Here is a 22,005-nt window from a genome sequence, read left to right as displayed (position 1 = left end):
GGCAATTACAGTTGTAATTAACCCTTAAACGCCGACTGGACGTATTTTACGTCGACATTTTTTGTCTCTCGGGTGCCGACTGGACGTATTTTACGTCGACATACAAAAGTTTTTTTTAAAAATTCGCGGAAAAATACTTTTAGGCCTACCAGCCGAAAACTCTTGAATCACGCGCCTTGGGGGATGCTGGGAGTTCACGGATCAAGGTGTTGTTTTGTTTACAATCGTTACGCAGGCGCGCAAGCGCGAATTTCTTTCTTGCCGCACTAAAAAGTATCTGTGACACATCTCTGAAATTATTTCGTCACTTTGACATAATTTTGTACCATTTTAAATTAGCCGTTACATAGAGTATTATATATGAAAATGTGCGCATTTGTATGTAGAATACAACAAAAAAATACTCATGATTGTAGCTTTATCAGTTTTAAGATATTTTCATATAAATAACGATAAGTGCCAAAATTTCAACCTTCGGTCAACTTTGACTCTACCGAAATGGTCGAAAAACGCAATTGTAAGCTAAAACTCTTATATTTAGTAATATTCAATCATTTATCTTAATTTTGCAACTAATTGGAAGTGTCTAGCACAATATTTCGATTTATGGTGAATTTATGAAAAAAACTTTTTCCTTACGTCCGCGCGGTAACTCTTCCGAAAATAATCATACATGCGATTGTGGTAATGTTTGCACCATTTTAAATTAGCCGTTACATAAAGTTTTATATATGAAAATGTGCGCAATTTCATGCACAATACAACTAAAAACAACCCATGGTTGTAGCTTTTATCAATTTTGAAATATTTTCATATAAAAAATGATAAGTGACAAATTTTCAACCTTCGGTCAATTTTGACTCTACCGAAATGGTCGAAAAACGCAATTGTAAGCTAAAACGCCTATATTCTAGTAATATTCAAGCATTTACCTTCATTTTGCAACAAATTGGAAGTCTCTAGCACAATATTTCGATTTATGGTGAATTTATGAAAAAAATAACATTTTCTTTAGGCGTCCGCGCGGGTAACTCTTCCGAAAAAATCATACGTTGCGATTGTGGTAATGTTTGCACCATTTTAAATTAGCCGTTACATAACGTTTATATATGAAAATGTGCGCAATTTCATGTATAATACAACAATAAATAGTTGAAGGTTGTAGCTATTCTCATTTTCGAAATATTTGCATATAAATCACGATAAATAGAAAAAAAACCACGTTCGGTCAAATTTGACTCTACCGAAATGGTCGAAAAAAAACAAAAGCAATTGTAAGATAAAACTCTTACAGTCTAGTAATATTCAGTCATTTATCTTCATCGTGAAACAAATTCGAAGTCTCTAGCACAATATTTAAATTTATGGTGAATTTTTTAAAAAAACTTTCCTTCCCTCCGCGCGCGGATTCTCCGCCACAAATCTCGGAATATTTGCTCCGTTTCATATTAGGCATTTCATAGAGTTTTATATATGAAAATGTGCGCAATTTCATGTAGAATAAAACGAAAAATATTTGAAAGTTGTAGCTTTTCTTATTTCCGAAATAATTGCATATTAAAAAAAATATATATATAAAAAATTCGACATTCGGTCAACTTTAGCTCGTCAGATATGGCCGAAAACTGCATTTGTAAGCTAATATTCTTACAGTATAGTAATATTCAATCATTTGTCTTCATTCTGAAACATATTGGAAGTCTCTAGGACAATATTTAGATTTATGGTGAATTTTTGAAAAAATATGTGTTTACGTAAGCGCGTTACGAATTCATGCATTATTTTGTGATAATATTTTCTCTGTGTTGCTTTTATCGTTTTACAATGTGTTATATATCAAAATGATCGCAATTTAGTGCACATTACAACGAAAAAAAAAGTAACTTGTTACCTTCAACCGTTTTGCGCACAGCGCGATTTGAATACAATTATATATTGAAATTTCGTTTTGCGCTATCATATATCGCATTATTTATATATGATAATGATAACTTTTTTCATTTCTGATGGTTGCATACTAAACTTCAAGCAATGACAAAAAAAGGAGCCAAAAATGAACTCTTAATCTTGAAAACTAAGCGCGCTGTGATTTTTTGAAAAAAATATTTTTTCGCTTACGCGCTCACTTCCAAACCCCTCCGGCATACGGGAGGTCATTTTTTTATTTACTGCTCCGGCGTTTAAGGGTTAAGCAAAGAAAAGTGCAAAAAAATATTAAAGAAAACATGTACGTATAATCCAAAAAAGTTACTGTATCTTCGATCTCAGTAAATTTATGTAAATATTTTACAACAAATACACTCAGAATTTGTTACCGACTTTAGTTATCTGTTTTCATACTGTATGAGCTGTAATTATAATTTTACAAAATAAAATAAAATTATTAGAAAAACATGTATAACTTGGTAAAATTCACAACTGTCTTATAAAAGAGGGCCCACAAGGAGTCGTAAATAGTCTTTTTCAACTTCTCGTGGAAGGTAGGGAGAAGAATTCTTTCTTAAACCATGTGCATTTCCATAAGTTTCTTTTTTTTCCCATTGAAGTGTTTTTTTTTTTTTTTAAATTGGCCGACCTCAAAGTTTCCCTGGCCTGGGGTGCTACATATGTTTTTTCAGCCCGGCTCTTAAGGGTTAATGTTCCAAGTGCCTCACATAATACTGAATATTGCTGGCTTAAGGAAGAAGGAGAGAGATATCTTTGTTTAGAGGCAACTTATCATTACAAATAAGATGAACAAGACCAGTGAGTCACATTTCTAACCTAAAAAGCTCAGCCCAAAAGGCTTGTTCTAAAATGTGGTGAAAACTGTGGCAATATAGAGTTAAAGAAGTTGGACATCCACCCAACAGTAAGAAATCAGAATAAGGAAAGATATCTAATAGAAGCAAGGTGTCCAGGGCCAAATAGATGATACAGTACAAAGATCTTCAAGCACTGTACCACCTACAATGCAACACACAAAGCACATTGGAAAACTGGACAGTTAATATGAGAGAGAGAGAGAGAGAGAGAGAGGAGAGAGAGAGAGAGAGATGGAGAGAGAGAGAGAGAGAGAGAGAGAGAGAGAGAGAGAGAGAGAGAGAGAGAGAGAGAGAGAGAGCATTGAATAATAAACATCTAAACATCATTATGGGATCTATATACTGTACCACTTTTGTAAGGGAGAAAGGAAGAGGTAACTTATTTGAGTTGGAAAAGCCATACTCCAAATTTTCCATCACATCTCAAGTCTGATTTAGTCAAACTTATGACGAGCATGTGATACTTTGCTTTGAAGTTTATGATTCCTGAAAGATATAGTCACCTTAACCTCCAGGCTCCTGTCTCTCTTTGTTTATAACTGAAAAAGCAAGGTCTTCCTTTGTAAATATACAGGTTGTTACTATTGCTATCATCACTATCTCCTTCAATGTAGGTTTTGCTTTCCGTTCCTTTAAAAAAAAAAAAAAATGGATGCACTGGATTGCACAAAATTAGGGTTTTGTATGTATCTACGATAATATGATGTGTCAGTTTCTCCTGCTGTGCACCATACATAACTTAATTAAAAAATTAGGAAAACATTCACAATACGTTATCACACAACCAGTTATCACAGTCTGATTTGCACAATAGTTTGCTTCACAATTCTATAAGCTATGCTTGAGCAAAATCAAGGGAAAATTCCACTAAAGGCTATTCTTCAGCTCAATCAGTGCCTTAGTTGGAATGGTCTAAGAGCTGTTTCCAATGATTAAGAGAACAGTGAATACAGTACTGACTGAGAAATCAGATACTGTAGTACACTCCTTGGAACTCGAACAGGAATACTAAGATTAAAACTGGAAACGACACTTCTTACCTGATTCTTGGTCCTTTTTAGAAGAAAACTTAACATCGCAGTAGTCACGACAAATCTGAAGGATCTGTTTACTTAAATGTTGATTCCACAAAGATCCAGGTAAAAGAGAGACTATTGGAGAAACAGGGGTCCACAATTTTTCAACCATCATCATCAGAATGTGAATGCCTACTAAAGCATCTTCAGCAGCATAATTTTCCTGTGAAAGTAAATTAGAATTAACACTGCTTGTGATGAATAGCAACATTACAACTACTATTGATAAAAAATACTCAAGAAATTTCTTACAAATACAGTAATGAAAGTATTCATAGCCCAACAAACTGAAAATTTGTTTTTAACATGGAAACCTTGAATATCTGTAATTGCAATAAAGATTATTTGGTATCAAACAAGTTTACTATTAATGAATTAAAACATATATACGTAATTTTCACACAAATCCATTGCTTATACATGGTCTTTAAATGTCCCACATCAGACTCCTAGTCAACAAACAAAATAAAATCCTCGGAGTAACACACGTGCTACAGGCATCCTCAGGTCCTAAAAAGTATTATTATTATTATTATTATTATTATTATAAAGGATTAGCTTATCCAGACCTCTGAGCCTAAACAACGCTCTTTCAGGCTGGTTTAACTACCTCACTTTTTGTTAGTTTGAAAAATTAATTGTGAGGTCAATGGGGTTGGAGGAGGCCATTTGTTGTGTATGAATAGTGCATTTTAGTCATGAAAATTATATGAAAACAGTAATTTGCAAATTTTTCAGTGAAAAATACAGCAAATAGTCAAATTTTCAGCAAATAATGTGTATATATGTTCCACAGGAAAACCTATGAATAGGCAAGTCCACAAATCGTGAGTCAACAAATAACAGGGGTCGACTGTATATCTTCAAAGAACTGGTTCAAGTTTATCCAGCAGCACACAAATCCAAAGAGAAAGCAATAATTTTGGGAGAATCATAGATGATTTTAGTCATTCAATGGCAATGTGCATTCCTCACAAAAACTATACGCACTGCACTGCAGTGTATTGGAAACTAAAGTATAAATTGCAAATAGATAAGAACCTACTAAAGTTCTTGAGGAAAATCTATAGGTATTCATAATTTTCTGTGACATCCTGTTCACTGTAGATTTATAAATGGTGGTAAATATATTAATGCTATATATTGCCAAGGACTGAATATTGTGATATTTGTCCTCTACCCTTGGAAAAAATCAGTGATACTTTAATTGTAGATAGCAAAATACTATGATAAATTTACACACAAGCAGGGGCGGCTTGTGTATAGGCACTGTGGAACTGTAGCACCACCCATTTTCATTCAAAATTTATTAAAAATGTACAGCGTAACTTGGTTTTTCTGTCTTTAATACTTGTACATAATATTTAATACATACTATGATAAATCATTCACAATGTCAGTGGTCATCATCATTCATCTCATTTGAGAAGAAACTACAGCAACGCTTGTATGGAACGGTGTACTTTACAGTTCCAGTGAAGCAGTGTTTGGTTGTTCTATGCATGTGCACATGACTGAGGGGAGGGAAGAGGCAGGGCCCACAGTGGAGAAAAGCACAGCCACTCACCCAGTTCTGTGTTTATGTTTTGCATCAGTGTGTGACCATGAATTAGGAAAGGCATAATGTACTTACTACAATGATTTCAACCAAGAAAAATGTCCTCACCAGTCATTTAGAAATCAAAAAGAAAGTTACTGACTTTTTTGTCCAAAATAAAACAAGAATAGATCTAATTTTCAAATGAATGGGTCAAGCTGCACAGGAACAATTTATATGTAGAGAAAGTGTGTGTGTGTGTGTGTGTGTGTGTGTGTGTGTGTGTGTGTGTGTGTGTGTGTGTGTGTGTGTGTGTGTGTGTGTGTGTGCACAATTTTAAGATGCCTAAAAATTTTCGGAAGTAGCACCCCCACTAATTTGCTGCTGCACACAAGCCTGTAATTATTCATCCCATTTTAATGCCCAAATGATTTGAGAAATCTCTTCCCTACTGCTTACCTGGCGTTTCGTTAAGGTATCAGCTTCCCAATCACTTGCTCTTACTCTCCAGTCTTTATCCAAGGTGCGTCCTAAATACCTTCCTGCCAAAGCATTTAAACCCATACCCCCTGCAGACTTGACATTGGCGTCATCACAATCTGCTTGATCCAACTCTTGACAACGCAGCAACAAATGACGTAGATCTACACAGCCTCGTACCTTGTCATAAAAAAAACCTTATGAATCAGAGTCAGTACAATGATAAATCCTTGCATCCATGGTTCTTTCCACTATTCAATTAAACAAAATTATAAACATAAAAATCTGCTCTCAAACAATTCTTTTTTTAGAATTTCCACAATCTTACCTGGACAAAATTAAAACTGAGAGAGAGAGAGAGAGAGAGAGAGAGAGAGGAGAGAGAGAGAGAGTAGAGAGAGAGCGAGAGAGAGAAGAGAGAAGAGAGAGAGAGAGAGAGAGAGAGAAGAGAAAGAGAGAAAATAAACTTTATTTATAAGTAACTTCAGGCCCTGTTTAGAAAGAAAAACAAGACCTCTAACAGCAGTCTGCTACTGTGCAGTCCAATCTGTTAGGTTAGAGAAATTAGCAGGGCTGGAAAGTTACAAACTGCTTTATACATAGTTTATTCTAAAAAAATCACACTACATACTTGCAGGCATATAAAATACATTGGCACATACAACAACCTACTTTTGAGTGGAGAAATTATTTTTTAAAAATACCAGTCTTTTCCTTGATTTTTCCAGCCCCTCTTATTCTTGGTTAGCTTAAAAGTTCTTACTTTCTGTTATTTAAAACTATCAGCCAGTTATTCGTTTATTTACTATAAAGACAACAATAAAATCTGTACATTTAGTGTGCCGGGGGCCTGTTCCTCATAAAATATGCAATTTTCACAGAAATGGCCTTTACCTAATTTGGTGATTTGTTTAAGCCTAGCTTACCATCTACCATCTTCTCTCTCTCTCTCTCTCTCTCTCTCTCTCTCTCTCTCTCTCTCTCTCTCTCTCTCTCTCTCTCTCTCTCTCTCTCTCTCTCTCTCTCTGTATATTAACACCCAGCTCTGATACAGAATTTCAGACACATTTTGGAATGATCCCAGGAGCAACAAAAGTAGCAGAGGACACCACTCACTCACTAAAACTGCCATAGACGCAAGTGATTCAGTCAATACTATTGTTTGATTAATCATTTTCGGACTAAACAATACTCAACACAAAAAATGAACAATAAAAATTAAATGCTGTATGATCTTAAATGTCATACAACAATCTTTGTTGTTACAACTTATGAAAACCAAGGACTTACCAGGTAGCATAAGCATCGTTCCACTGGGATAAATGCTGAACTGCAACACAATGTTTTGTATGCCTAATGCACACGCTATGTATTATCTCAAGAGTGGTATCAGTCTCTATCCAGTGATCCGAGATGATGTTACCTGCCTTGTCACATTCCAGTCTTTGTGCCAAGAAAACGTACTGACAAGTTTTGAATATTTGAATGCAGCAAGTATCTTCAAGTGAAGTCTGAATAATGACTTAGAGTACATTACTCTTTGACTTTATTGACATAGTGTAAATTTAGTGTTTCAAATGTTTTGTTACATCTTAAATGTTTCTCTCAAACAGCCAGCAATTGTGTGGTGAAGCTGCTAAGGGTACTTCACTCACCCAATCAAAAGCATTGATAGTAGCCCTGTCAAGTGCTTACAGTCTTTCAGCAAGGCAAACCATGTGTCCACAGGTCTGACCATGCCGTCCTTGGTTGCCAAGAGATGGCAAGTCTTTTTCATAAGGGTTCAGGATAGTCAGGCTCACATGTAATCCAATACATATAAAAACAAGGGACTTATCTACTGCTCTGAAGGACTGGGTTGGAATCCATACTAGTTGATGAAAAGTAACATTCTTGCAAGTTATGGGTGGTATGAGGGCTTGAAGAAGCCAAACATGAACACCTCTTAATGACATCTGGAAAACCTGCAAATGCCAATGAGGAGACTGAAAAAATGTTTCTGGACATCCAGAAGCAGGACTGCTACAGTAAGGACTACTATCAGCAGCATGAAAGTAAATTTGGTCTACTTCTTCAATTTAAACCTGAGAGGAGAGTCAGGGAGTAATGGAGCAACTTAAAAAACTGGTCAGGCAGTCAGGAACCACTGGAGGAGCTAATAAACCAGAGCAGACAGTCAGGAATTTTAAGGTCATGACTGACTACATTGCTGATATTTGGGACAAAGTCTAGCTTTTAACAGCAAATGTATCCATGACTTTATGGGTTTCTATTCTGTAAAACCAGAATTCTAAAAGAAATTGTGAGGTTGTCACATGAGGTTTGGTTTGACCAGGTGGACAAAGGATTTTGCCAAGCTACTTAAGAATCACAGAGAGCCACTCACACGAAAGGAGTTGATGGAACTCAGACAGTAGCATCAAGTCAAGGCAAGTATGACAGTACAATTTCCTAATGTGTTCAGATATGAAGCCTTTGTGGATGCCATCAACTTCATTGATGAATTTAACTTAAAATCTCCCAGTATTGGTACAACAGCATTAACAATCTTTCCCATCCCACGATACTTTTAAAATTTCAAAATATACTAACAAAGTTTTTTTTTTTTTTCTTTTATGCATATCCAAGTGATCTAGAAGAACTGATCTAGAAGGTATTCGATCACATATTGCTTTGAAAAACATTAGTATTGGTCATAAAGCAAGTGGGATAAGATCACTAAGAAATTTAACTACACTCTTTACTATTGGTTATGATAAAAGATATACCAACTATACAAATAGTAATGATACAAACATCATTACAGACCTTCATAAAGTATTTCTACACTAACAGGTTCACTAGATTCTGTTCATATCTTTTTATGAACACAAAAATTCTACAACAGGAGATATTTGTTGATTACAAATAAATATGGAAAACACACTTCAGCCACTATAATAGCAGCAACTGGCTTCCAAAAATTTGTCATTGGCCTTAGACAATGGGTAACTCCAGAATTTTAATTAAAAAAAATTGAATCTGGTTCTTTTCCCACTAATATTGAAGCACAATTTTCTCACCAAAGTGCTCTACATAGAAGTACTACACTATTTCTTAAAAAAATTAAAATCATTACTCAAGAATTAAATACATCAATATTTCTTATTATCATTACAAAACTCAGAATTAAATCCATTTCAATCCTATTATGAAGACATGCTTGGAAAAGAAAATGGTCTTAATAAAATTACTGGGAACTTAAAACAACCACTTATAACTCAACAGCATACATACAGCGAGGTGGTAATACATACCACAAATCAAATTGTAATCTGCACTTAGATAACTGCTATCTTCTAAGGGTTCCAACACCAACTTTCAGGATAGCTTCATTTCCAAAAAGGCCTAGGAAAAATAACAGGTGAATATTAATGCTGCATTATCAAACTATTTTAATGAAAAGCAATTTGATTAAAAAATATCATCTAAAAAATATTTTTTTATTAATTATTCCACAGAAAAACCAACTGACTCAATAAACCTTTCTATACTACTAAGCCATTAAAAAATTGCATTCCAAGTGTCTCCTTCCATGTGCAAATTTATCATATATAGTACGTACTATGTTTAAGATATAAAAGCATCAAGATGAATTACAAGATAGATATTAACTTCAACAACCACAATGCACTTAGTTTTGACTCCACATCAATGTACTGTACGTATAGTGGTAAACACCCAAGGTATCAGCTGATCACTTAACTAATCTAAAAACTTCTTGAAAAAGGGCCAAGAGCTTACATTAAATGTGAAGTTTCATGATACTACTAGTTTTAATACAAAACCAATTAACTGTAATGCATAGCCTTATTTTGTGCAAAATGACCAAGAACCTCAAAAATAAAGGTAATTTGAAAGAAGAAGCCTCCCAATAAATCAGTCCAGTCACGTAATCAGACAAAGTTGAGTACGTACATATGAGCCACTGAGTACACAGTAGCAGTTGGAAGCTCCAGAGTGCATATAAGCAGATAGGAAAGCAGGCAAAATCACAACAGATGAGTCTGCCACATATACAAAAGGACTTGCATAGAGCAGAAGGAACCAAATCCAAAGGGTGGGGGGGTGCTGATAGACAGTCAGACAAGGAGGGGGTATTAACTATGGCAACAATCTCACAATAAAAATGGGTAGAGCAGCAAGTCAGCACGGGCATTGATCAACACCTTATTTGGAGGAATAACAGCAACAAAGAAGTGGTTTTGGAGCAAAATGAAACCTTCATCTAAAGCCTAACGAGGAAATCTTCACCGAGGTGAAACAAAATCCAATAAAGAGAGGCACTGCAGGAGCAGCACACTCAAACAAGAGGAGTGAAGACAGATACTGCAAGAACAACAGATGATGAAACCAAGAGTACATCATCAGAGATAGACAACTGCAAGAGAAGAGTTTGAAGAAGGCCTACACCACTTATGCTGCTCACTCTTGACACTGGTGAAGCATGATGCATGTCACTCAAAGGCTTATCAGTTAACATTTTAACTTGATCCATTAATTTTCAAAGCTGCTGACCTTTGCCTTTCTTACATTTTCACTCAATGGGGCAAACTTGTAAATATGTGCTGCTACATTAAACTGTATTTACATAAAACAAAGATACAAGACATCCATCCACAGACCCAAAAGAAATGAAACAGTGAAGTATTAGGCCATTGTAAGACCTTTTCACCAATCCCTGACAATATAATGACATAGGAAGAGAGATGTGGGAAATCTGTATTCATAAAACACTAACAAAATTATCATCACCATAAGCAGGCAATTTTGCCTGAAAATACATGATAAACCAACTCCTTCAGGGAGCTTAAATGCTGAACTGTAAATTACCAGGCCAATAATATATCAATTCAACCACACATGGCATCAGAATTGTAATCAGGTAGTGTCATTATTAAAAAAATGTTATTGTTATAATACAATTAAGTTTGTTCATTACTTACCTGGCAGATATATATAGCTGTATTCTCCGAAGTCCGACAGAATTTCAAAACTCGCGGCACACGCAGTGGGCGGCCAGGTGGTAGTACCCCATTCCCGCCGCTGGGAGGCGGATATCAGGAACCATTCCCATTTTCTATTCATATTTTATCAGTGCCACTGTCTCCTGAGAGGTGGGTGGGCACTTAATTATATGTATCTGCCAGGTAAGTATGAACAAACTTAATTGTATTATAACAATAACATTTTGTTCATGAGACTTACTTGGCAGATATATATATAGCTGAATCCCACCTTCGGATGGTGGGAAGAGACAGAATAGGATTTGTAGGAAACTTAACTTAAGTAGATGATATACACCTTGGTTCCTCACCTGGTTAGCAAAGTAGACTCTGTGATTACTGTCACTACAGCCTGCTTGTGCTTAATCAGAGTTGCCAGCCAGGTGGAGACCTGTAGTGCTGGTGCGCTCTGAATGCTCTGTCAACGGGGACGTGACCTCAATGTGACAAGAGCATAGAGCCATACAAATGAGGGCAACGAAGCAACTGACCACCACCTGACCAACTAACAAAGACCCCCTGAACACTAAGCTAAAAGATGGGAGGTCTTCACCAAAGCCTCACCACAACCAAAAAACACATCACTAAAACTAACCTAAACCTAACTCAACGGGATAGGGAGAGAGCTACCTCAGCCCCCAAGACTGTGTCTGCAGAAAACGTATGGCCCAAGAGAACAACAGTCCTCGTATATCGTTCTCACATCTCTCAGGTAGTGTGAGGCGAATACTGAATTGCTCCTCCAAAAGGTGGCGTCAAGGATGTCCTTGATCGACAGTTCCTTTGGAAGGCAAGCGAGGTTGCAACAGCTCTGACCTCGTGAGCTTTCACTCGCAAGAGGCTCAAATCGATCTGTGTGGAAGACGAATGAGCCTCTTTAATGACGTCCCATCAGAAAGAACGCCAAAGCGTTCTTGGATAACGGTATATCGGGTCGTTTAACCGAACACCAGAGATTATCTGAGGGACCTCGTACTTCTTTAGTCTTGTGGACATAAACTTTAGAGCCCTGACAGGGCACAGGACTCTCTCAGGTTCTTGGCCCCACAAGGCTTGTCATACCCTTGATTTCAAGAAAGCTCCTTGGCCAAGGGGTCGAAGGGTTTTCATTCTTTGCTAAAAAGAATTGGGACTTTCAGAAAGAGCAGACATGCATTTGTCCCCCTTTGAAGCCCACCTCTCTTTACAAATGGCTTGAATTTCGCTAACTCTCTTCGCCGTCGCCAGAGCAGTTAGGAAAAGAGCCTTCTTAGTCAAGTTCCTAAGAGACGCTTCATGTAGCGGTTCGAAAGGACTCGACATTAACAGTCTAAGGACTAAATCCAGGTTCAAGAAGGAGGCTCGCCTGAGGTATCTTGGATGTCTCAAAGGATCTCAGGAGATCGTGAAGATCCCTGTTATCAGACAGGTCTAGTCCTCTGTGTCGGAAGACTGCCGACAGCATGCTCTTATATCCCTTGATGGTCGGGACTGCTAGCTTCTGCACATTTCTTCAAAAAATAGCAGAAATCGGCTATCTGGCTCACAGAGGTAGAGAAGGAGGAAATTACCCTCCTTTCTACACCATGCCCTGAAGGTAGCCCACTTCGACTGGTAAACAGCTCTCGAGGACGTTCTCCTAGCATTGGCGATCGCCTTTGCAGCTGCTTTAGAAAAACCTCTTGCTCTGGCCAGTTTTTCGATAGTCTGAACGCAGTCAGACCCCAGAGCGGAGAGGTTTCGGTGATACTTGCGAAACGAAGTGGGGGCTGTCTGAGTAGATCTTTCCTCCAGGGCAATGTCCTCGGAAAGTCTATGATGAATGACATTACCTCTGTGAACCATTCTTTCGCGGGCCAGGCCCACATCGGGGCGATCAGGGTCAACCTCGTCCCCTCCGATGCCGCGAACTTCCTTACTACTCTCCCCCATGATCTTGAATGGCGGGAAGGCAATATAAGTCCAGGTTCGTCCAGTCCCAGAGCAGAGCGTTCTATCGCGACTGCTCCGGATCCAGCACAGAGAGCAATAAAGAGGCAACCTCCTTTTTGTTCTCGAAGTCGCAAATAGGTCGGACTAACGGACACCCCCACAGTCTCCAGAGCTCTCGACAGACGTCCTGGTGCAACGTCCATTCCGTCGGAGGATCTGATCTTGCCGGCTGAGAAGGTCTGCTCTGACGTTCTGGACTCCTGCGATAAACCTCGTCAGGATCCTTATCCGTCTCGCATCTGCCCACAGCCAGAACTTTCCCTCGCTAAATAAAACAGAGGACGTGAGTGTGTACCCTCCCTGCTTCTTTAGGTACGCCAGGGCTGTGGTGTTGTCCGAGTTGACTTGGACTACTTTCTCTGCAACCTTTTGTTGGAAGAACTGTAGCGCCAGAAAAACCGCCGCTAGTTCCTTTACATTGATGTGCCAGGACACCTGTTCCCCCCCTCCAGGTGCCTGACACTTCCCCCCTCCCCTCCCAGTGTTGCTCCCCATCCCGACACCGAAGCGTCGGAAAACAACACTAGGTCTGGGCTCAGAAGCTTTAGGGACAACCCCTCTCGAAACTTCCGAGGATCTAACCACCATCTTAGATGGTTCTTCACCGATTTGGTGATGAAAAGGGTCGCATCCAGATCCTCTCTGACTCTCCATTCGTCTGCTAAGAAAAAACTGGAGAGGTCTGAGGTGTAGTCTTCCCAGGGAAACAAACTTTTCCAGCGAGGAAATGGTTCCCAGCAGACTCATCCATTCCCTCGCCGAGCAAGCTTCCTTCCCCAGGAATGCCGAGACTTTCTCTAAGCCTTGCAGCTGTCGTTCCTGGGACGGAACGCTCGAAAAGCCACTGAATCCATCTGAATCCCCAGATACACGATGGACTGTGTGGGGTCAGATGCGACTTTTCGAGGTTGACTAGAAGTCCCAGGGACTTCGCCAAGGCCAACGTGAAGTGAAGGGTCCTTCAGACACCTTTCTTCTGACGATGCTCTGATAAGCCAATCGTCGAGATACAGGGACACTCTTATTCCTGCAGAATGTAACCATCTCGCTACGTTCTTCATGAGCATGGTAAATACCATCGGAGCCGTGCTTAAACCGAAACAAAGGGCTCGGAATTGCCAAACTTTGTCCCTTAGCATAAACCTCAGAAACTTTCTTGAAAGAGGGTGGATAGGCACGTGAAAGTATGCGTCCTGTAGGTCCAAGGGGACACCATCCAGTCGCCCGGTCTTAGGGCTCCTTAGAACCGACTGAGGTGTTTCCATCTTGAATTTTTTCTTTTCTACGAAAAGATTCAGGCTGCTTACGTCCAAGACTGGACGCCACCCCGACGACGTGTTTTGGTACCCAGGAAAAGTCTGTTGTAGTATCCTGGTGACCCCAGGTCTAAGACCTGCTCCACCGCTCTTTTTCGTGATCATCTGTTCCAAAAGATCTAAAAGAACCTGCTGTTTCTCCCCTTGATACGACGGGGAAAGATCTCTGGGAGTCGTTGAAAGAGGAGGAGGGTCTACAAAGGGGATCTTGTACCCCTGTTCTACTTATCTTGGAGGGACCACGCATCTGTATCTCTCTCTCTCCACGCCCCCGCAAAGAACTTTAGCCTGGCTCCGACAGGCATCTGAAGGACTTTCGTCTCATTTAGAGGATTTAGGTTTGAAGGAACCTCTTCCTCTTGCAAGTCCTCTCCCTCGAGGAGCAGCTCTCGAGGGAGGAGCGCTACGAAAGGGTTTAACCTTCCTAGGAGGTCGCCAGACGACGACGTGATAGGGACTGCAGGAACCGTCTAAGAAGACGGGCCAAGAGATCCGGGGTAGCCTTCTCTTGTAGGCTCACTGCCAGGTCCCTTACCCATAGCCTGGGGGGAAGAGATGGTTCGAAAGAGGTGCAAAGAGAAGCTCTGCTTCTGCGAGCAGAAACAGACTTCGCTGTGAAATTGCATAAGAGCGCTCTCTTCTTGAGGAAAAACAGTGCCGAAATGAGACACTAACTCTTCCGAACCATCCCTGACGGCCTTGTCCATGCATGACAACACATTGGACAGCGCACCCCCAGACTCAAAGAATCAGGACTCCTAGATTGAAGATCCAGGACTCCTAGGCACCAGTCTAGGAAGTTAAAGACTTCCAGAGTCTTTAACGAACCTTTCATGTGATGGTCGATCTCCGTTGGTGTCCAAGAAATCTTCGCGGACGACAAAAGGGATCTTTTCTGGGCGTCTACCAGACTAGCAAAGTCCCCTTGGGAAGAAGACGGGATCTTAATTCCTACTTCCGATTTGGTCTCCATACCAAATGCCGCCTCTCCCACTAAGTCAGCTAGAGGGAGGCAGGGCGAAAGTCGACTTGCCCTGATCCTTCCGACGTTCCATCCAGTCCTGCAATTTCTTGAATGCTCTCTTAGTGGACAAGGAAGTCTTCATCTCCACCACTTCCGAAACCTTGCCCGACTTCGAAGACGAAAACTGAGAGGGCTGAGACTTAGGAGCTGCAGGCTGGAACTTCTCTCCCCAAACAAGGAACGTAAAAGTCGGTACCAGCACCTTGTAGTCGGAAACCGACGAAACTGACGGCTGTTCTTCGTCCACTGAGTCAGCCGACTACTCTGTTCTCGCCTTCCTCCCGAAGAGGCCAAAGGAGATCGAACCTCTGGAGAGGGCGTGCGCCCCACGGGTCTAGCCTTCAACAAAGGCTTTTTCGAGGAAGACTAACATCCGCCTCTTCAAGGCGACCGACCTTCCGTCGATCTTTAGAGCTCGAACCACGAAGAGCGTCCTGACCTCGTGCGCGTCAAGAGAGGAAACTCCAAGTCTCTCGAGGAGCGTCCTTACGTTTGACGCTCAAGCGTCCAGCTTTCGCTTTCAAAGCGTCCTTCTGAGCGCTCTCAAAGCCTTCTCCACAGGCAAAGCGTCAAACAAAGCAACCCGACGAGCGTCTTCAAAAGCGTCCTGCCGAGCTTCCTCAAACGCGTCCATCCAAGGCGTCCTGTCGAGCGTCCTCAAAAGCGTCCCGACGTGCGGGCCGGAGACAGCGACGAACGAGGAGACAGAGAAGGAGACTGCCTCGTCCTCTTGACAGGCAGTCTAGCGTCCTTCCTTCGCTTAGGCTCAACTGCTGCTGGGCAAGTCTTCCGAGCCATTAAGGTAGACAATTGGTCTTGAAGCGACGCAAGAATACTCTTCGTAGGTGAAGAACCGAGAGGAGGTGAAGGGCTGCGCTTGCGAGAAGACGAGGGGACGGGGGGACGCCTCCTTCCTTCTCACAGGAACAGCAACCTGCCTCTCCGAGGCGCGAGAGAAGCGCTTCTCAGCGTCGTCCTCGGACAGACGTCCGTACCTCTCTTCTGTGGAGGAAACGCGTCATACGACGCAGGGCGAAGACCGCAACGAGAGCGGAGAGAGGGACCGCAAAGCGTCCTCCCTAGGAAAAGTCCTTTTCAAACGGACGCGAGTCACTCCGAGAGCTCCACCCCTTGCGCGGGGAGGGCGCCTCGTTGGAGGACGAAAAAAACAGTCCTTTAGGATGCGAGCCTGAGCACGCTCCTTGGCAGCCTGGGAAGTAGCAACAGGTCCTGCCGAAGGGACGCCAGATCGGTGGGGAGCCCCCGTAACCCTCTCGCGGCTTTCGACATGCCCACTCCCTGAGGTCTGGGAGTCCGACAGAGGCTAGACCTGAGGCATTATGGGGCCGATCTGACGCTCCCTCCACAACACTAGGGGCACGATCACACACTTTAATCGAGCCGTTTTCAAGGGCCAACACTTTGGACTCTAGAGTGCGCAATGACTCTAGAATCAGAGAAAGGGCATTACCTTCTCCAGACACAGAACTAGGGCCCTCAGGCAACAACACAGGATTAGGTGAAGCAAATTCTACTGGTGTTAATATAGGAGAAATGTTACTTCCCTTACCTTTCGTGAACCGCTTTTAGAGGAAGACCTCCTGATCCTATCGCGCTCCAACTTACGCCGATAGGATTCATACACCTTCCATTCATCCTCAGTCAAACTTTTGCATTCCATGCAACGATCAACCAGCAAAACAAACATGCCCCCTACACCCATACATACTGTGTGGGGGGTCTACCGATGCTTTCGGTAGCCTCACCTTGCAATCACTCCTCACACACACTCTGAAGCTCACTGAACTTGATCCCGACATCACGTTCATATAAAAGCCAATCCAAAATCCAAAAACAGTCCACTATCGCGTATGCCAATCCAACAATCCAGAGTCAAAACCAAAAGACAATCCAGATACTTATAACGAGTTGTTAAATCCAAAAATCCTGGGCGGAGGTCTGTAAACAGGTGTTTACCGACCGGCGACAGAAAAATAAGAATAGAAAATGGGAATGGTTCCTGATATCCGCCTCCCAGCGGCGGGAATGGGTACTACCACCTGGCCGCCCACTGCGTGTGCCGCGAGTTTGAAATTCTGTCGGACTTCGGAGAATACAGCTATATATATATCTGCCAAGTAAGTCTCATGAACAAACTGCATTTTTGACGAAAAAATGCCAAGTCCATGAACTTGAGTAAACTCTCAAAGAAGAATTAATAATATATAAAAACATACATAAACAAGGGGCTATACATATTTGGATTCTTGGGATAAAGTCACCAATTAGTGTAACGAAACTATATGCAGAACCAGATGATAATAGTAGTACCATAAATGGCAAAAATGATACTGCAATAGATTTTAAATGCTTATAGTGTCAATTTATTTAAGTACAAAGCAGTAGCCACATAGATTTTTCTTTTTGTCCACACTCTACCGACAAGCATATTCAAACAACATTAACGAAAAATGTTACATTTCAGAGACTTGTTGTTTAATAACAGACTACAAAATCTCAAGTCACCAATTGGTTAACCATGTGCATTTACAATGGCCTACATATTCACAATTCTAAACAACTTCAAGCTGAGGAAAATAATTTTACTGTCTACGTACTTAAAATTCAATGACATAACTGCCAACTCTTCATACCTAATCCTGACACATTTAAGTAAACTAGCATTGACTTTTTTTTACCTTCAGGGAGTCTGGAATACTGGATTTTAAGTGAGACAGTCGCACCAACACACACAGGCCAGAACATGTAGCCACCTGCAATAGTGCAACAGGACGACGCCTCCCTCGAATATGGACCCATTCACAATCAAATCCTACAGCACCCTCACGCTCTGCTTCACTGGAATAAAGATGCAAGAATGGTAAATAATCTAAAAAGATAAAGAATCCTGACTAAAGTCTCAAACCAATAAAATAAATAAACTACAGACTCAAGTACAGTACTACTGTATTATCATTATTATTTTTACTTTGTTATAGCACTGAAGTACATTCAAAGCAACACACTAAAAATCACAGAATTTCATCCAACCAAAACAGGAAGGCAGCAAAATACAGTATATTCCTTTGGAAGACGGTTTTGCATGGATGGTCTAAGTTGTAGGTACATACTACAGGATATACAGAATTATTCAGACCACAGAAAAAAACTGAGTACCTATACATTTTGACTGCAACGTGAACTTCTGCTGAACAGCCTTTCATCTTCATCATAAAAAATTATTTTTATAATTGGTACCTTAGCAGAAGTGGTTCGACATCATTCCAAGCTTCCTTAGAGGTGATGACATGGATGCTCCTATTTCTTGTCAAAACAGATCGCAACAGCCTCCAAGAACAAACCATCTTCCCTATGGCTTTTCGATGTAAAATACTGCCCCGGCACAAGCTCCTCCTAAAAGAGTGCCAGCTACTAAGGCTGGGTGATGTTGCATCCAATTTCTTGCGACCATTTTTCTGATATGTTCTGCACCTGATATAATTTATAAACAAAACTTAATATCAAGTGGATATGTTAAAGAAATGTATGTTAGTATCCATAACATACCTGTAAAAGGTCCTATAATTCTAAAGCCAATCTTTATACAAGAATCCATGATTATTCACAATCAATTATTGATTAATTAAAACATTTTTTAAAACTTACACTAGCAAAACTTTCTACAATGCCTTGATTTCAGATACTATTTATAAAAATTAACTGACCCACTTGCATTCTGGTACTGAATTCTGCCATGTAGGATTGCTGTTACTACTACACTGTCATTAATCAGTCAATGCATTCTAATTCATCAAGTTAAATATTCATAAAATCATAAAGCTTCCTACTATACACTTAGCTAACTGATTTCTGTAACAGGCAAAATCAAGTGACCTGACTTGAACCTGATCAACATGTTACAATGGATTACGTTGTTTTACTCAATAGTTTTTGCATATGTGAGTGCTGTCATGACATAGTATCTGACAACACTCACATATGCGAAACCTGTTGAGTAAAAAAATTGCGGAATTCAGGCTACAAGTAAATTACTGGACTTAAAGAATACTCAGCTTTATGCCCATCCAATATAAATTGAAGCTGATCACTAATGCTGTTAGAAAGCCAAAGGCTCCTTCAACTATAGGACTCTAACTTGAAATAACTATCAGAACTGGCCTAGGCTCTTCTGTTCCAAATGAAATCACACCTAATTTCAGTCTCTGAATCTACCCATTCAGGTCAATCATTTTTTTTTCTTTGTTAATTTCATTTAAATCTCTACATGAGCAGTCAAGGTACAGTGAAGTTTAACTGATCCTAGAAATTTTATGTTAGTATTATCATTCAGTGGAATATCTTGACAATGTTACAGTAAGATCTGAGCAGAAACATTTACTGAACAGTTGAATGATATGCCATGCCCTTTAGAATAACCTATTAGCCTACATAAAAGTTCATATTCCCCACTATGGGGGTTATGGCTTGAAGTGCACTTTATGAAACATTGTTGACAATACTAATGGTTCTTTGGTCCCAGCTGCAATGTTTTCTGCGTTGTACTTTTCTTCCCCTCTCCCCAGCCCCTTTGGCCTCCTCCCATGTAGTTGTCCAACTTCTTCAACTCTTATTCTGAAACAGTTCTCATTTGAGAAAATTGTTTTGGCAAACGCTGAGATTTAAAGTATGAATCACTAGTCTTATCACCTAATCTATAACAATAATGGTGTGCTTCCATTTGAAGAATGTTTTTCTTAATTTACCTACTAGCTTATTTTGAAGCATATTTTAAAAATGTAACTTTTACGAGTTTTGAAAAATGCATACACTGAAACATCAGTTGCAAATAAATAGTCAGGGAGAGGATATGAATTAAATGACATTCTCCAAACAACTCTGCTGTGAAATAGGCCAAGTAACCTCTGTATTATTATGAGAGAGAGAGAGAGAGAGAGAGAGAGAGAGAGAGAGAGAGAGAGAGAGAGAGCACAACTCCCCTGGCAAAGGTTTGTTGTTTGTGGTAAAATTCTACAAGAGACCATTTGGTATCATATTTTGGACTTGAAAATATCATTTTCATGTGACTGTATTTGTGGTAGCTATTTGAATTTTTCTTACATTGGTTTAGTTAGCAAATGACCTAACCTAACCTAGGGTACCTGGTCCTTACCCTAGAGCAAGATGTTTGAAAAAATTCCATAAAATTAACTTAATCTGAGAGCTATCAATGGTATTGAGGTCCTAATATTTCACTTGTAGGTAGTGTTTCTATCACAAAAATACCTCGCTTCTAACAAATGTCAGGAACGTTCAAAATTATGAAAATTATATTTTTAAGTCAGTAATGTCCTAGGTAGCCGAATGGTTTAAAACTAGTTTTGCATAACTAAAACAAAGACAAAACAACTGGTTAGATAATAGCCTAGTACTGGGTAGGTATACTTTCAAGTTTCCAGCAGTAAGTAGGTAATAGTCTACTCCTAAGTACTACTACTAAATGGTTTCAACAATAAAATAAACAACCCCTTTCCCTGTAGAGTAAGAGTAGTAGTTAGGCAACATCCTAGTTTAAAACGTGACTTTTATTCAAAGCAATGAATTGGACACTTGTTTAACTGTTAGGTATAGGCTAGGTAGCTACCTAGTAGTTACTATACGTACTACCTAGTATACCTAGTTACTATATATCCTATTGCTAGCATAAACCATGGGACGAGCCAGGCCTATCGTACCTACCTAGCCCTATAGCTTAGGTACATACCAAACAACAACTAGAAAATTGATTTACCTAGATACCTATACTTCCTACTATTGCACCATTTTTACATACTTACATGTGATAAGCCTTCTGGAAGAATGTTACCAGTGAGCTCCAAGTCGATTGTTACACGAACCTACTTGACACTAGAAGACAACTAACCCATCGTTCCTTCATGAACCTTATACGTATAGGTAGTACCACTAAGTGTTGCCGGGTCGTAGCACTACTAGTAATAGGACACATCAGCATAAGACAGGTATTTCCCAATGCCAACTAGAATATTCCAGGGGCTTCTGTTAATATTACACCATTAAAGAACGAAGTTACCGTAGCAACTTTGACAATACTGAATAACCCAAATAAAGTGACAATGTGCCGGCAATAGGAATTGTTCATAATGCTGCGGTTGAGTTCATATTGTATCCTGTTCAGGTGCCAAGTTTTTCACACCCGTAAATTTACGTAGGGTTTCATGAACATCTATTTTTCTTTATTTTGTCTGATAAAAAGATAAAAATCGTGCCATAACACAACTGTCCAAAACATAATATATGTTTACGATGGTTGTTATGACGAGACCGATTGCACAACATGGTTGAATGGTAAACAAACATTGCCATAGTTGAAGGCATGGATACATCTATGGTTGAAGGTCGCGAAGTGTACCTCTAATCACGGTTATATCAACATAAAGTCCTAATTGTCTGATAAGATTCCTTAACTCAGAGGGAACACCAGAACTGGTTTGTAACCCGTTAGTCAACGCGTAATATAACGTTGGAAAAGCTTGACGCTGCATGATTCCGATTAAAATAAGTAAATTATTACTTTCCCTGAATTTATCAGGAAATATTCTTCTCCCAAACAAGATCAGTTTACCAACAATCCTTAATGCGTGTTTCAATGAGGAGAACTCAGTACATTTAAATACAAGTACCTACATCATCATCAGGGTTTCTCAAAACTGGTTCTACAATAATTTCATTTGCAT

General features: G+C 39.9%; 1 protein-coding gene across 1 annotated transcript in view; it reads right to left on the bottom strand.

Moving 5' to 3' along the window:
* Positions 1 to 21,543, bottom strand: part of LOC135194981 (exonuclease 3'-5' domain-containing protein 2-like) — a 93,184-nt gene extending 71,641 nt beyond the window's left edge. Inside the window, 6 exon segments of the mRNA XM_064221233.1 lie at positions 3,845 to 4,043; positions 5,877 to 6,080; positions 9,201 to 9,284; positions 17,953 to 18,112; positions 18,512 to 18,745; positions 21,088 to 21,543. Coding sequence (XP_064077303.1) covers positions 3,845 to 4,043; positions 5,877 to 6,080; positions 9,201 to 9,284; positions 17,953 to 18,112; positions 18,512 to 18,745; positions 21,088 to 21,089 — 883 coding nt within the window. The 5' untranslated portion in view covers positions 21,090 to 21,543.
* Positions 21,544 to 22,005: the final 462 nt, after the last annotated feature.

This window comes from Macrobrachium nipponense, chromosome 15, assembly GCF_015104395.2.
Source record: "Macrobrachium nipponense isolate FS-2020 chromosome 15, ASM1510439v2, whole genome shotgun sequence".
In the NCBI taxonomy this organism is placed as follows: Eukaryota; Metazoa; Arthropoda; class Malacostraca; order Decapoda; family Palaemonidae; genus Macrobrachium; species Macrobrachium nipponense.
This window is presented reverse-complemented; position numbering and strand designations above follow the sequence as displayed.